Source organism: Lissotriton helveticus, chromosome 5_1, assembly GCF_964261635.1.
Source record: "Lissotriton helveticus chromosome 5_1, aLisHel1.1, whole genome shotgun sequence".
Taxonomy (NCBI): Eukaryota; Metazoa; Chordata; class Amphibia; order Caudata; family Salamandridae; genus Lissotriton; species Lissotriton helveticus.
Window position 1 is genome coordinate 147,784,630 of NC_136065.1, and position 16,943 is coordinate 147,801,572.

Sequence of the window (16,943 nt, forward strand, 5' to 3'; positions counted from 1 at the left end):
CCCGGGACCAGGGTTCAATTCCCGATGCGGCAGGGTCTTGGGCTCAATGTCCACGGTCACGATAATTCTTGCCTCGTACCTACTGTAACCATGGGTCCCACTCTGCAACTCTGGGCAATAGCTTGCTTAAACTCCACAACGGCCCCAACAGCGCTGAGATGCCAAGCTTCATCTTGGGGGTGCAAGTATACACACACACACACACACACACACACAGGTGTGGTGAAGCGGCCAGGGCAGCCGACTTCGGAGCACAGAGTCCACAGTTCGATCCCCGGCGGCAGCTCAGGACCATTTGACTCTGAAAAGTAGCTCCCTTAATTTCCACGACGGCCCCCAGCGCCTTGAGACCCGTAAGGGTGAGTAGTTCGCACTTTACAAAAATGCGGAGTTATTAATTTAACCATTAGCAAATGGGGGAACATCCAAGTCCATTGATGGTTCGGGAGGCACTTATTAATGTCACACTTCCCTTTTAATAGGGATTATCAAACCTGTGTGTATGATTTGGGGGGGTTGGGAGTGCATGGTCTTTGTTGACCACAAGCAGACGTCTTTTCCCTTTGAAAAAAAAACTTGACCTGTTTCCCCCCTCCCCCGAGCCACCACCGTACTGCTGTTACTTTTAGTGTAGTGTAAATCTGAATTGGCAGTCTCGCTGCTGTTCGTTACTACACTGACCCCTCTGTAGGGCCTCAACCAATTTCTTTTGTTTCTTGTGTGCTGCCCGCCACCTGCTGCAAGTGAGGTTTTTTTTTTCTTTCTTTAAACCCTGTTGGGGAGCTGCTTCAGGTTACAGCCGTGGGCCTTCCGCATGCTAGTCTACCCTCAGTCTCCGCCGCAACTCCCCCACCTCAAGACGCTGGAGGAGGAGGGTGTGGCTTGTGGAACCTGGAAGTGATTCGCCGCTACTCATGCGGTATAGATTCCATCTCTACCATGCCCACACACACATATATGATTTTTTTTGCTCCTGAAATCTTTAATGGCCTGTGGGAAAGTGCCTCTATTGACATGGTAAGCTCCCACTTTTTGCCTGGTATTTGATGTGGTTCCGATTGTAATGCACAGAGTCCCTGCCAACCAGGTCCTCTGTGCCAGCACTTCTTCCCTAAAACATATCCACAATTTGTACTTCTGCCCCCTGTAAATTCCTAGTAAGTGGTACCCTGGGTACATAGGTTTGCGTAGCTGAAGAGGGTTCCCTGGGGCTCCCCTCACCAGGACCATTCCACTGCCCTTGCAGCTTGCATGCCCTGGTGAGGTGAACAATGTTAGTCAACATGGCACACTGCCTGGGTGCCATGCCAACTAGCTCTGCATGTAGGTATAGGTAAGTCACCCCTCTAGCAGGCCTTCCAGCCCCAAGGCAGGGTGCACTCTACCACAGGTGAGGGCATATCTGCATGAGTAGATATGCCTCTACAGTACCGTAAGTCCAGTCTTAAATTTTGTATGTGCCTGGGAAGCCATAGGAAGTATATGGGCTGGAAACTTGACAACTCTAGTTCCCAGTACCATGGTGGCTTCACTGAACCCAGGAGTGTTTGGTACCAAACAACTCCTTGTAATTCACACTGATGCCAGTGTGAGATTCATTAAAACATCTTTAGAGGGCACTTCAGAGGTGCCTACTGACCATGGTGTGGGCACTGGCTGGCTTTATGCAGCTTGCCAGCCACAGACGAGTTTGTGGACCCCTTGGTGGAGAGCCTCTGCTCTCTAGGACCAGAAACCATGCACATCCCGGGCAGAGGTGTCACACCTCCTGCCCCAGGATGGACCAATGCTCGAAGCGGAATCTTCAAAGGCCTGCCGCCATCGTAATGCAACCCCTCAGCAGATGGCAGCTCCAGTTTTCATCCCCCCCCCCTTTGGGCGGGGAAACCAGCTGCAAAATTGAAAAAGGCTACGTGTGCCCACTTGTGCCAACTCCACCCCTCTGGTAGAGGAGGCGAAGTCCAGCACACCTTTCAGTCCCCTCCATCTTGAAAATGAGGGCACTCCTTCAATTGGTGCTCTGCCTCCCTCGCATAGGAGGATGGCATAACAGTGGGGTGTAGTTATAAAGAACAAGATAACCCAAAGTAGCAATCGGTCTGGGACCTTGAGAGTATATATTGTTTCAAAATACAATGGTCCCAACCTTTAACAGTGATGGAAACAACAATAAATACAGACCATGAATCAAATCTATATTAACTATCCAGCCGGACAGGTTTTAATAACAAATATAATTATATGTAACTAAGATGTTAAACAATTTCCAAGTGGGACACAACCTGTGTCCAACTACCACATATGTAAAAATATATGACGTACATATAAATGAGAGGCAAGGAGGAGGGCAGTCTGCAGGTTATTCACGTTAAAACAGACAATTGATATTGTGGTACACTTTAGGTGATTTTACATAAAAACATTTAAATCATCAAGCGTACATTGTCGACGACGTTTCGATCCCTATTTGATATGGGATCATCATCAGGACATATTGATTCATGCCTCGATATATAACGAGAAGACAATGTCGTCAATTATTGCATGGTACAACGGCCTATGCATGCGGTGACCACTGAAGAGTTCCAAGGGGGAAAGGAACACGCATGGGGCAGGCACAATCCCGCATTCTGGTCTGGGATCGAAACGTAGTCGACAATGTACGCTTGATGATTTAAATGTTTTTATGTAAAATCACCTAAAGTGTACCACAATACCAATTGTCTGTTTTAATGTGAACGTGAATTTCTTTGGTGGTATACTGCTAGAGCAGCCTTAATTTACAATGTTGATAGTCTTCTTCGTCTGCATTGGTAAGTGGGCTATGTCTCCTCCCTCCAAATATAGGAGGTGACACCCACTCAGGCCAATCGATATTGTACCATGGTAGATGGGTATAGACACTTTAAATGTTGATTGGAAAAATAAGTGTCCCCAAGTTTTATGAACTAATTTAACCTAAACCATCTTCCTCACCCTTCAGTTTTCATCCAATCCATTTAATTTAAATGCAAATGTCACAAGTAACATGACTTGTTTGGACTCTTGTCAACTTTGGCAGGTGGAGCGATATAATTGTGTCTCAGTGGCACTGACAAGCGTTTCTACAGCAAATCAATGTGTTGCAAGGAAATGTGGATGAGTTTTAACTCTTAATATTTTGGTGAAACCATTAACACAATGGTTTTGTTTCCTGACAGGTGTAGGCTGAGGTACTCACACCAGCACTGCTGTCCACCTGGCGGGCACCCAGTCTGAGTCCAGTGATGTCAAAATGCAGTAACTTTAGTTAGTGCAAGACACCAAGACTGCAGGTCTGCATCTTTTCATAATCTCTGGATTTAATCTCAACTGCACCAGCTGCTTTAGGTAATTGCTAATTAATTTATACAGAGATGTTATCTGCTTTGCTGATAAGCAAAGAATTCTTTTGTATGTTGAGCAATGTCTGTGAAATTATCCTCAAACTGTGGAGTGGTGCTAATTTAACAAGACTTTCTAAAGGCCTTCTGATTGACGTTCTTTGCTTACTAAGATATTAGACCTGTGGAAGATGGAAATGGAACATATGTTGAATCCATAGTGGTTATAAAGCCATGAAAACAGTCTAGGAGGCCACGTACATGACATTCTACTCACATTCAAGTTGTGGTCCTTTTATCTATATTCAGACATACAGTTTAACACGTGGAACATAGTCACCCTCAGCAGTGTGCATTGACTGACTGAGAATGTCTGCATTGTGGGAAGGGGAAAAGACAAAATGCATAGCATAAAGTGTAGGGCCGACTGTTTCGAAAGTGGCAGCTTTCAAGCATTTTTCCATGGACATGCCAGCACAGCCCAGTGCTTACATTTTCTTCTATCCGTTGGAATATTCTGTGGACCTGTATTTGCGACTCCACACTAGCCTTCTCCTCTTGACCCCGACTTGTTGATTGTTACATGGAAGTGAGTGTAAATGGCCAGAGTGCATACCTAATGCCTCCCACACTTTGGGTGTTATAATTCAATTTCTTACCGCCAGGGCTCACTGCATCACTTTCTGCAGTCAACCCCTAAGTGCTGGGCGCTTGTCTTTATCGTGGTACTCTACGCAGGTTCATGTGATGCATCTGGTGCTTGATTCCCCATTTCCTTCCTTCAACCCAAAAGGTGTCCACAGGACCACTTATCACACCAGTACAGATCATTGCATATCCCCTGATGCTCCAGCATAGGCCTGCCTCCATTTGTTTGGAAAGGTGTTGGAGCTATTTCAATCTCAGTGTCTCTAAGCCAACAGATATGCATGGAGTATGAGTGATGAGGTAGCTCAGTGGGTCACACTTGGAGTACACAACTCACCCCTGGTTAGCACAACCGCTTCCTTCACCAAAAACCCCATATCCTTTTAGTTTTGGCATCTGGCTCCCACTGTTGGGGTGACCGATTGGAGGGTGGGGACGGAGTGGAACGTAGAGAACTCCTCTTCCACGGTCATTGGCAATGGCCATGTTTCAAAATCCGGATCCAACAGGAGCGATGGTCATATCCTGACTGACTAGCACCCTTGGTGACTGGACTTCTGGCTTATGCGGGTGAAACGGTTAATATGCTGGCTCCCATGAGATCGCTCCTTTCAGCATTAATCTAAATTGGTGCAGAACTGTAAGCAAGATTGTCTTTGCAGAGCAGTGTTTTATTAAAGGAGCATGAAACCTGTGATTTACTCTCATTAACATTTTCATGTGAGTAAATCTACGCAGTGGGGCTAGATATACGCAGACAGGGTTTTTTCCAGGACTGAAATGCCCTTTGAGGTTTTGCACCAACCACAAACTTGAATGTTTAAGGATGTTCACCAAACTCTTTACAACCCATTCCTACCCTGAAATGGTTTGAACTATTACTTCTGATGCAAGTAGGATTTTTTTAATAGGTCAATATATTTTCCCGCTGTAAGAAGAAGAAATAAAGGTTCAAAGAATTGAAATTGGACTTTCTTAAGAGATCACTTCCCCAAAAAAAAATCTAGTAATTCTTACCTGCAACAATGCAAGGCCATAAGCCATCATTTGCACTTCTGTGACTTTAATTAAGAATGGAGCCTGTATTGGGTTTACACTAACCATGTTAGCTTAACAATGAGTTTATTTTCGAAAATATTAGTCTCTCTCAAACATGTTTATTTAAATATGCCCTTTTTAAATGCTCTGCAGATTAATAAAACGGCAACCGTTGTCCTTTTTACGTTGCAAACATTGTTCTGAACATTTAATTTTCAAACTAAATTGCACAAGCGTTCAGTAAAGGTGTCTAACCATCATCTGTGGTGTTTTTTTCTTTTTTTTTTTTATAAATGTTTGCTTGGATTGGTATGACTGGTATCTGGTCTAGACAGGGTGGGTTGGGAAGAAGTAGACATGCAGACATTAATCAATCTGTGACAGACCTATTACATACCTTTCACACCATAAGGGATGCCTGTCGAGAGAAGTGGGGCAGCTCCTTACATTTAACCTACTACTGCACATTGTGAGGTAACTGTGGCCTTACAGTACAGTAATCCTAAGGACGCATGTTGTACTAGATACAAAGCGTTTTTATGGAGAGGAGAGCAAGATTATACCTATAGTAATGGCCAAAAGACTTTGGGATGGATCTCAAAGAGTTAGAATGGCGAAAGGTAGTGGGGCTCTCCAAAATGATCTCTCAGACTTCTGGATTTACATTCATTCTGTTAAATTTGCACACTGCATTTACATAATGTGTCGTAGACTCCATGGGATATACAAAACTGTTCCTGACCTATGCCATAGGTGCAGCCCTAGTGCTACATACCTGTTGCACATGTTCCTGGGATGCACAAACATTGTGAGAAACTGGGAGACTATATCCCAGGTAACAAACAGAACAGTGACCAAGACCTCCGCAGCAGTTCTACTAGGATTGAGGCCTTGCACTAGGAAAAATAAAGTAGAAGCAATATTCACTGGTTGCATATTTGTCCATTTTACAATGGCTATAGCCATGCACTGTGAAGCTAACGCCTCCACAGATAGAGCAGTGGATACGAGCTCTGGTGAAAAGGTGAGAGGCAGAACTCTTAGCAGTGGCATCAATAATTGGCGGAAGAAACCACTCAAGTGGCTAACTGGGATTCATGTTTCAGAAAGTAAAAGCAAAAAAAATGATGAGATGCCCTAACCAGAAGTGAAAGTAAGGCACATCCTGCAAAAGGCCACTGGCTTTCTTAATTGCAGTGAGCAGAAGTTGAGGGCTGACGTACTGGTTCCCCTGCATGCTTTCCCCCACTTATCCCCTACTCTACACATGTTCATAAAGCAATCGTATGGTCGAAGAGCCAGCTGGTGTGACTGTTAGCCCAGGGTCCTAACAGCCTCTGTAGGTGCTTTGCTATTGCAACCCTCTTGCCTGTTTATCCCCCTCTTTCCCAGCACCCCCTCCACCCACTCCCTGGTTTACCTCCACCTTTAGCTCTCCTGGATCTTGGATGAAGTTCTTATCTGAAACATGTTGATCATAGTCCACTCATAGGACACGTAACCGAATATTGGGTTGGAAAGTCTTGGAAAATATAAATGTTACTTTTTGTAAACGTCCCTGAAATGTTTTGTGAGATGATCCCAAATGTAATAAACATCGTTTGTATATTGCCCTCAGTTTATTTAGGAATCAATAGTCTAAATTCAATACTTTGTTATCGCTTTTTGTGCTTCGTAGCTTGATTTATATTACCTGAGATACACACTTTTTAAAATTGTTTTTCACCATTTCGTTATTATTTTGGCAGGTCAATGAAACCGTAATAGATTTTTGGCTGATGTTTCATCTCGAGAAGTTGCCTGCATCCATGGTTGACAAGGACCAATCGGAACTAATTAGAAGTAAGCTAATTGGCTTCAGCAATTGTAGGGATTTCATGCATATTTCTTGCCACTTTTAATGCTCCTAATTCTTTGAACATTCTCAAGTAAAGTATCTGCATTACGTGGGAATAGGTTGTGTTCCTAAGCTTCCTAGACTAGCTATGTACACTAAGCACATTTAAGATTACCTTTTTGTTTCTTTTTTTTTGTGTGTTCATTTGGAACTTTTTTTCTTCTAGTCACCTGTGCTTGCTTCGTTTCTTCTAGTGAGAGTGGCTTCTTTCCTGCCAAATCCAACTCTGTCTTTTTGAACATCTTTTTAAGCATTCTCTGCTATTCATGGTACCTATAATTTCAAAAAGGATTCTCTACATTTGCATTGCCACGATGGAGCCTGCTTCATATTGGGGTCATGGCATTGCTTTTACATCCTTTAGTACTGTTCCTATTTGAATAGATTACGTGACGCCACACGATACTTTTAATTAGTTTATGTAGAGCACAAGGTTTTAACAAGCAGCCATAATTAGTAGTGTTGCAGCATTGATTTCTTTTATGGTCTTGATCAATTTGTCTGTCTGTGACTTTGTGTTTCCAGGAATTTTGTACACAGACATACAATACAGAAAGTGGGCTTTTGGTCAGCCCCCCTTCAGGCATTGACCTTATTTAACTTGCAGTTAGTTGTACAGGCTTTCCTTAGAACTAGGGCATTTTGTGTAAGGTTACATAACATTGTCATTATTTTTTGCATTGGTTTTTGTGATGGGACAGACTTTGAGTAGTCCCTTGTGGTAACATCTCCCATGCTTTTCAGATCAGTGTGCTGTCTCTGTGTTCTTAGCATGCATGATGTCTTAAAATTGTAGCTGCTCGTGCTTTTGCCTTTGCATGTTGAATTGCCTCACAGGCATTGTCAAAGACAATAGTGTCACCTACATAAAGAAAGAAAAATCGAAGATGGACCACCAAACATACGCATGCACTCCATCCATTTTCTAATGGTTTTTCTTATGCTGTATTTTAAAAAATGGCTAACAAGCATACATATACTAGCAATGCATTTGCTTATTCTATATGAACATTCTTTACTAAGTGCTGCTGAGCATGCATGGTGGACACCATGTAATAGTTTTTCATCATGCAAAAGAGACACAAATTCAAGATGATTAGCCTGTATGTGCTCGGTGGCCATCAAAACACAAACACTGACAAAACCAAGAGGTTGGCAAATCAGCAAAACTAAAAATGTACATTATCTTGTTGCTGTGGGTGTTTTCTCCATACGATTTAAATATGGAATAAATATTTATTAGCAAGATTTTCAAATTGACATTGTGACAGTCTAGCTATGTATTTCCCATAGCAGATAGTTACATTATTGTATGCTTAGCAGCCTTGTTTTGGGATACTCTTTGTCAAATCGACCTATTTCTTTTTCTTAACCCTTGCACCTTCTTAAAACCTTTAAAGCTTGGCAGGTCTAAAATATGGGTTTGTTCCACTTTATTTCAGTTACTTACTCTTTGTAAATGGCCTGTTGTGCATATGTACAGCGGAAGGAATAGGGGCAATATTGAGGTTGGATGTTTTAAAGTGAGTGATTATTTTATTGCTTTAAGGTGGGTAGTGAGGAGTTCATGAGATGATAGATTTGATTGGTTATTTATTAGATGTGCTTATAGAGTTTTGCAAGGTGCTAAACCACCATGCAAATGTGAGACTAATAAAATGCTGTTACGGTTATATTCTAACACCTATTCACTGTTCTTTTCTCTTTTAGGATGTGAGGCTGGTTTGAAGTATTTTATGTCCAGACTTCAACTTTTGCTAGAATGTTTCTAATGAATCCCCCTCCTGTGGTTGCTCTGCAGACAAAATGGGGGACTTTTGGAGCAAATAGCTATAAATTTCCTGTGCAGTTTTCTGAATCGGAGGAGGATATTGCTGGAACCCCTATCAATGCAAAAGTGCAAATGATCATCACCAACCTACAGACTGACGAATCTTCACTTGACATGAACAATGAGTACGAGTGCATTATGCAAAAGAACAGGCATGGAGATAAATGTGTTGATGGATTTGCAGTAAATGCCAGAGTGGTTAAAGTTCAGTCCCAGGAATGTGTCACGGTTGGCTTACCAAGTCAGATTGGAAACACTGAGGAAGAGAACATAGCGTTTGGACCATTGGTGTTGGATTCTGACAGCGATGATTCTGTTGACCGCGATATTGAGGAAGCCATTCAAGAATACTTGAAAACTAAAGGTGAAAGTGGTCCTTCGCATTCTTCAGTTATAGAGTGCTCTAGAACTATTGACAGCGATAAATATTTCAAATCTAGGGTTTCACAGCTAAGCAAACCTCAAGATAGGATGGCTGGAAGAGATTCAGAAAGCTACAGTGAGGCCAGTTTAGAAATCTGTGAAAAGCTCCATCATGTTTCTCCTGACAGCGATGACAGTGATGATTCTTTTGAAGACAGTATTAGAGCTGAAATTGAACAGTTCTTAATTGAGAAGAAACGAATGGAAAACAGCAAGGTTGGGTCTACTTCTGGTAAGAAAACCGAATCCCTTCCCAAGGTTAAACCTGAGAAATACACCGGAGGGCCTGAAAAAAATTGCACTATTTTGAAACAAAACGCTGAACAATTTGTCTTTGGGAAGCCCAAGGCAATCAAAAGCAGGCCACAGTCCAGGTGTCTAAATTCTACATCGATTGCAAGCTCCAAGAGTCTAAAGGACAATGCAACTGCTGTTAAAATGTCAAACATTAGGTGTTCTATGTTAGAACAGAGACGAGTAGTTGATGCTGCATCAGAACCAACTGTGGAACACCCAATGGATGAGTCCTCTGGGTCAAGCAGCGATGATGGTATTGAGGAGGCCATAAAGCTTTTTCAAATGGAGAAACAGAAAAAGGAAGGTAAATTCACCGTGCAACACAGTAGTTCGTTAAAAAATCAGTTTCACGTAACCAACCCTGCTGATTCTATCACACCAATTTCCTTAAAAGGCCTTGTAGTAGAAGAACCTAAAAAGACATGCACAAAAAGAAAGCGGATTAATACCAAGTCAACTGACCAAAAGTTGATCAGGGCCTGTAGCCCAAATCCTAAAGCACTTAAACACAACCTACCATCTTTACCACCAGAGGATAAGATTGTACAAAGGGAATTTTCATTGATGGGCTCTCGCAGAGCAGAATCTGCAGCAGAACTGCTGTGTGCTGAGGCCATACTTGACATTTCAAAGACTATATTTCCAGCCCCAGTGCAAAACTATCCTAACTCTTATGAAAGTACTGTTAATTCCCATTGTATCCTGCATCATTCAGAAACCGATAGCAGTGAAGTGGATAGTGATGACAGCATCGAACAAGAAATCCGGTCGTTCTTGGCTCAAAAAGCACAATCTGAATGCAGCTTAAAATCTGAGGATCCTAGTAGAACTCTAACGATACCACAGAGCAAACCTATCATCAGCTGTAAAACCTCTCCACCTGGGAAAAAGCTGTCCCTGTCTCACAAAAGGAAACTAAAGAAAGAGAAAAGAGAAACTGCACCTAGTGAAAAGGAAAATATTGACACAACAGTAGAGTCCTCTCAGGTGACGGGACAGGGGGAGTTAAGTCGCCTGCGCCATAGTGAAAATGATTTGAACAATGGTGCAAAAGCCTTTCAAGATAGCCTTTTTGGTAAGTGTGCACAACCAGCAGTAACCGCTGGATTCACAGCGGCTTCTTGTCATGTAGTTGCTTCAGGTGACATGACGCCGCCCCGGGCTTCTTTTGATGGAGGAGGTCACGAGAGGGGTCGTTTCCGAACCAGACAACGCAATTGTTCGGGTGATAAAAGCAGCTCACTGGACAGTGATGAAGATCTTGATGCTGCAATCAAAGATCTACTCCGATCAAAGCGAAAATGTAAGAAAAGGACAAAGGACCAAAAGTTGCACTGTAAGAAAAAAGTTAGATTTGGCGAAACTGAAATGCAGGATTTGGAGACATTTGATGCCTTGAAACAAAAAGAATTTTCATTGAAATGCCCTGGTGCATTGAAAAGCTGTCTTTTGAAACCCAAAGAGATGCAACAAAATGAGGTGAATGTTTCAGATGACCACGTGAAGGAGAAAAAGGAAACTGCAACGAAGACGGACATCGCTTCAGCATCGGATATTTTACAGAAAGTTGATGCACCAAATCCTGTGTGTACCACTTCTACAAGTGAATCCCTGATGCAAAAGTGCATTGTGGAAAGCGATGACAGCAGTTCGGTGGACAGTGATGATAGCATTGAACTAGAAATTAGGAAGTTTTTGGCTGAAAAGGCCAAAGAGTCTGTCAGTCATGTACAACCTGGAGATCCTCTGGCTGTATCGAACTCACCCGAGAAAGGAAAGGAGGAGGTCCTGCCGCGGCACCAAATGAGCATTGAGAAACCAAAGGAGCAGAGTCAAGACTCCAGTGTAGCTTCACACCAATTGAATGATAGTGAAGGAAAACCGAGTGAATCATGCACAAGTGAAACATCCACTCATGGTGTGAAAATACAAACTCCTCGGAAAAATACACTAATTCCCAATGAAGTAAATAGCCCGTGTGGGAAAACAGGCGCAATTCTTCATAAAGACACGAATGCGCACCAGGAAAAGCTGGGCAACAACAATTTTAGACAAATTGTATTAAGTGCTGACATTTCAAAAAGTACATTTCCAGTCACCTTTTTAGGGAATTTTGTAGCTGGCGTACAGTACATTCCAGGGAAGGTGAGAACTGTAGTTGTTAATGGGCAGCATGTATACAGTGTTGTTCCATCCACAAGGCAGAGTCATGCACAGGCTCTTCTTAGAAAGGTAGCTTTTGGACTGGATGGGCAAACTGCTAAAACTACACAAAGTTCAGAGGTTCATAAGGGAAAAGAACCCGTGAAGCAATTAATTACGATACCTGTAATTTCCACAGAGCCCAAGAAATTGGGCATTCTTAAGAGTGAAAATTTGAAAGAGCAGACACTTGGTGCTTTGTCCCTTGATCAGGCCAGTTCAAGAAAAATGCATGCAGTAGATCCAGTAGTTAGCAAGGAAAGCCACTCTAGCATGAAAGAGTTACCACAACCACTGCATTTAAGTGTGCTCAAAGAGCAGCAGTCTATAAAGGCAGTAGCATGTCCAGGACAGAAGTCGGCCTTCTGTACAGAAAATGTGAACATTACTAATAAGACAAGTGAGATAATGGGAAGCAGCAGTCAAAAGGTCCTTAATGAAAGTCACCCAGTAAACTTGAAGCCTCAAAGCCAGTTAGAATGCACTTATTTGAAGTATACTCACAGAGTGGACCAAAGAGAGGAAGCTGTAGATACAGGCTCGTGTAGATTTAACACTTGTGTTGAGAACAAAGATTCAGGAGAAAAAGGAAAGGGCTCTAATTTGTAAGTACTTTTTGCATATCAGCCATTGTAGATATCATGAGTTGTATACATTTTGATGCATTGTAAGGGTTAGGGTAAAGACTATTTCAGCGCACAATGAAAAAATGTAACTTTAATGTACATATGTCATTCTCTTGGTAGGTATAACCTGCTTAGAAGGAAGTCATTTTTGTAGAATTTTGTAAAGATTATTTAAGTGCTTTAACTAACTTTTGATAATGGATCATTTTACATGGCATACATACTGTAATCCGCTTCGTCTTGCCTAGCAATTGCACCAACGTGATGAACATGTTTTATGTGATCTAACGATTGCATTCAGTTTGTGGTGTAATACTACAGCATAAAACGCAGATGCTATTCATCTTCAGCCTTGTGGTGTTACTAAACATGCTTTTTGGTAGTTTGACATCAGAAAGTGAACGAACTATAAATAAATGCAATATTAATTTTCATATGCAGTTGGAGAGCCTACGTGTCGCTCTTGCTTCTAACTTACATTTTTTCAAATGTTATTCATTCCCCTCAACACACCTTTATCATCATCTTCAAACTAAATAATATGATCTTTGATGAATTTTCTGATTGAGTTATGGATATCAGCAAGATCTTACTAAATAGTTTGCAGTATAAATGTTGCCTTTGCTTCATGTCCATTGTCAAGAATATGACACCTATTTCGTAGAAATGACTGACTCCGTGATATCAATTTGAATGAGTAAGTGGTGTACTAAGTCATATACATTTAATGAAACATTTATTTGATTTTTGGATAATGATCAGGAAGCGAAGTAATGGGTGAGTGTTGTTTCACTTAGTGGGCTTTTTTACACCATTGTATCTCTCTAGTCCCTAAAACATTAATTCATTAGATTAAATAACCAAGCACTTGAATGTCTACCAAACCTCATCACAAGAATGAAAGACCTGTTTGTTTACCTTCCACGCTTTTTTTTTATTGCACCACTGGAGGGTGATGATTCTTGGTCAAAGAGCCAAATCTTTCTGAAATTGATATTCCTTTTCTAAGCCAGAGACATCGCCATTCTACTTTCAGCACCTTACTAAATATCCGACTTTTTAAACTGTTGCCTTTGTCAAATTACATGGTGCCATGGAGCATGTGTTGTACCGTATTATTTTTCAAACATGCATTGACATGATATTTCATATTGCCAACTTCCAGGTAAGTAGGTTTCATATTCCTAATTGACCCTCATTGTGGCATACACGTTTGGCATGTGTATGTTCTTTCCCTTTGCGTGTACTACTCGGCATATTGGAGTAGAATGTTGGCATGTGTACGGCTGAGGTAATCCACTTTGTTTGCTCGAAGTATTGTGTCCCTGGCATACTTGTTTATCAATAAGTCTGCAGTTTTAGTCCATACTGCAGTAGGCTTTAGCAGTATTAGACAATAATCCTTTTCTGTAGCACAATGCCCGGTCTACTTGGATACAGCACCAATATGATGAGACGGGGCTATGCTTTGTGGACATACAGCTGTAATCTTGATTGGAAGCCAAATTCTTGGCAGGCTAGCCTGCTTATTTATTTGCTGTGGCGAAGTCAAGATTTATACTGATCTGAATGTGGAATTCCCGTGTGTAAACATTTTTGAGATCTGGCTGGTCCTTGACAAGGGGCTGGGAAGCCTGTAGGAGAGGTGTTCCGTGGTACGATTGAATGAAAAGTTCCATAATAAAGGGTGAATTAAGCAAGTTTCTAGAACCTGTATCACCCAAGGGTTCACACCCTGCTGTCATTTGCTTGTGTGTCTGTGTTCTCTCATTAGGTTTTTGAGTAATATGTTACGTTTCACGCGGGAATCACTCCTCCCTAAGCTCTCTACAAGAACCCCGCTGGGACTCCACGATCCTCGCCTTGATCCTGGTAGGCCCGTGCAGTGACTCCCTGATCCTTGCTGGAGACTCGCAGAGACGGCCCGAGGTCCCCTGGGGCCAATGCTAGAGTTGGGCCAGCTGGGACCACTCTATTCTCTCCTGGGACCTGGTAGGCTTGTGCAGTGACTCCCTGCTGCTTGCCGGAGACTTGCCGAGACGGCCCAAGGTCCCTTGGGGCCGATGCCAGAGTTGATCCAGCTGGGACCCCTTGATCGGGACCTGGTAGGCCCGTGCAATGACTCCCTGCTGCTCGCCAGAGACTCGCCGAGACTGCCCCGAGGTCCCGTGAGGCTGATGACAGAACAGAGCCCGCTAGGACCCCTCGGTCCTCGCTGGGGACCTGGTAGGCCTGTGCAGTGACTCCCTGCTGCTCACCACCCGGATCAGACAGGCCTTCCTCGGACGCCGAGTCTCTCCAGAGGTCCCGGATGATGAATCTGTTTGCCTCAAGGTCGGTGCCAATAGTGGATCCTCCAGGAGGCCAACCTTTTCGCTGAAGAGCAACACGGTTCCTCTCCAGCCGCACTGACGAGCTCCCCCAACCTCCGATCAATGCAGGACTACCCTGGGACTTCTTCGGACGAGGCCCCTCCTTCACCAAAGGATCTAGACAGCCACCGCCGTCTTGAGCTGCATTCGAAGGTCCAACGCTGCCCTTACTTCAGACCGACCATGACATCGTGAGGTTTCTTTGGGCAGTCGCCGCAGATGCCTCACGGCTTGACTCCCTGAAAGCTGACATCCGCAGATGTTTTTGAAGTCCACGTTTTAAGCCTGCTCCTGTCTCCGAAGGTGAAAACACCGCTTGGTTCCGACCCGGGTGGGCTCTCCGGCCTGCATTCGACGTGAAACATTCCCCCCCAACCCTCTTCCAGGCCTTCACTGGGCTTTTACCCCGCCGAGGCCTCACTGCTGGACTTCTGGTATTTTAGCAGCCACTGGTGCTTTGGAGTCGCGGTTGAAGATTAGAACCCGCTCCTGCATCCTGGTGCTTAAAGGGTCCCTCTTTTTGCCCCAACACACGAACATCTGAGTTTCTGCATGTCTCCGGCTCACTAACAACCTACCTAAATCCCCCGGCTGGATTGGGTTCCCTCCTTAGCCGCCGCCGCCTCCTCCTCTCCCTCACCCACACCCGCCCCGCTGTTATGGGCCCACCGATACTTCATCACTTGAAAAAAAAAAAGTGAGGCTCTGAACGGTGCTGACACCTGGGGGAGGGTCCAAGTAATCCTATGCATTCCACCCATGACCCTCGGATCTGAATCCCACAGGACACCACGCTCTAAGACACTCCTTTGGGGCCATGACCAGGCTGACCCTCGACAGCCGAAACCGGCATTCTGTGACATGCAGCAGGTCACCGAGCTCCTTATCTTCATTTTTGCCACAACACAGGGACACGCTCTGTTCCCTTGCCCTGATCTCTAAGACCAAGATCTTAGGCAATCTCTTAGGGGCCTGACCATTCCAAACCTCGCCAACTGCCCCTGACAATCCTTGGCTTGAGTTCCTAATTCATTCCCAAAAACACTATTGCGGTTACTTTGATTCTGTTGTACCATTATGAACCTAATCTTCCCGTATAACTCTTTCCTACGTATCTCCTCATTGTTATTAAGCTTTTGCCCTAACCTATTCTTGTTTTTCTCCATCCTCACTGCCAATTATCTCTCCCATTACTACCCTACCTACATGCACTTTAACTACCTGTTCTGATCTCTCACAAAATCCTGCCCCTTCTCTCATTTATTTTCCCTATGTGCTCTTTTTTCCCTTGTACTTCCTCCTTGTTATTTAATTAGATCTGCATGTACCTCAAATTGAATGTAAGATTTTATGACCTATATAACTGTTTCTTTTCCTTACCCTCACTGTCCTTCAACTCCCCTTCACTTTCTAATCTGATGCATATGCACCATAATCCGCCTGTAATGGTCCTATGCCCTAATCAATCCTATGGCTTTCTCCTTTTTGCTTCTCACCAATTTCACTCCTCCCCTCTTAGCCATTTACTATTTCATCAAATCATGTATGCGTCTTAAACTGCCTGTTTAGTTCTTATGCTTGCTACAATTGTTGATGTTTGCCTTGCCTTCATTACCACACACCTCCCTATTTATTCAATGACTCCTCTTTTCTCTTCCCACTCTGCTAAGCAGTGTATCCCCCATACTTCGCACACAGAGAAACACTACTACCTATTCGAATTCTGAATCAGACCTCAGCTTAACCCCCCGCATACCTCCTCTTAACCCATACCCCTACCCACTGCTCCCCCTATTCCATTAACACCCAGCCCCATCTTGTACACCAACCTCGACCTTCTCCGCTCACAATTTGTAGCCTTCCAATCCGAATATCCCCCCGCCGCCTCTGTCTTGCCCAAAATTTCTAATCCTCACCCGCCATTCCTCTCCATTCTAACCCCCCCGATTTGCTGCTGTGAAAACTAAAACTAACCCCACCCTCTTACCCCTTCCCACTCCCTCCTTGCTCTTACCCAAACATCCTTTTTCAGCATTCCTCCCCCCTTTTTTTTTTTCCTCTCTCGCTCACTCACTCTCCCCCAGCCAAATTTCCCTATCATGTCCCACCTCAATCCCGTCCCCACATCACAACCTGTTCCTGCCCTAACCGACAAACACCCTGCCCTCATCAAAAATGGACCCAACTCTTGGACCATTCCCTACCCTCCCAACCTTTCAAAAAATGCCAAAAAGAATTTTAAACATA

General features: G+C 43.6%; 1 protein-coding gene across 4 annotated transcripts in view; it reads left to right on the plus strand.

Moving 5' to 3' along the window:
* The window catches only part of PPP1R26 (protein phosphatase 1 regulatory subunit 26), a 120,889-nt gene that overhangs the window by 5,708 nt on the left and 98,238 nt on the right, over positions 1-16,943 (plus strand). The window contains exons 2-4 of one of the 4 annotated variants that reach the window (XM_078641929.1): positions 3,201-3,369; positions 6,797-6,890; positions 8,656-12,764. In XM_078641929.1, the coding sequence (XP_078498055.1) occupies positions 8,708-12,307 (3,600 nt within the window). In that variant the 5' untranslated portion in view covers positions 3,201-3,369; positions 6,797-6,890; positions 8,656-8,707 and the 3' untranslated portion in view covers positions 12,308-12,764. Of the gene's footprint in view, positions 1-3,200; positions 3,370-6,796; positions 6,891-8,655; positions 12,765-16,943 lie in introns of those variants that run through there. The other 3 variants (XM_078641927.1, XM_078641930.1, XM_078641928.1) reach the window with 3 other exon arrangements.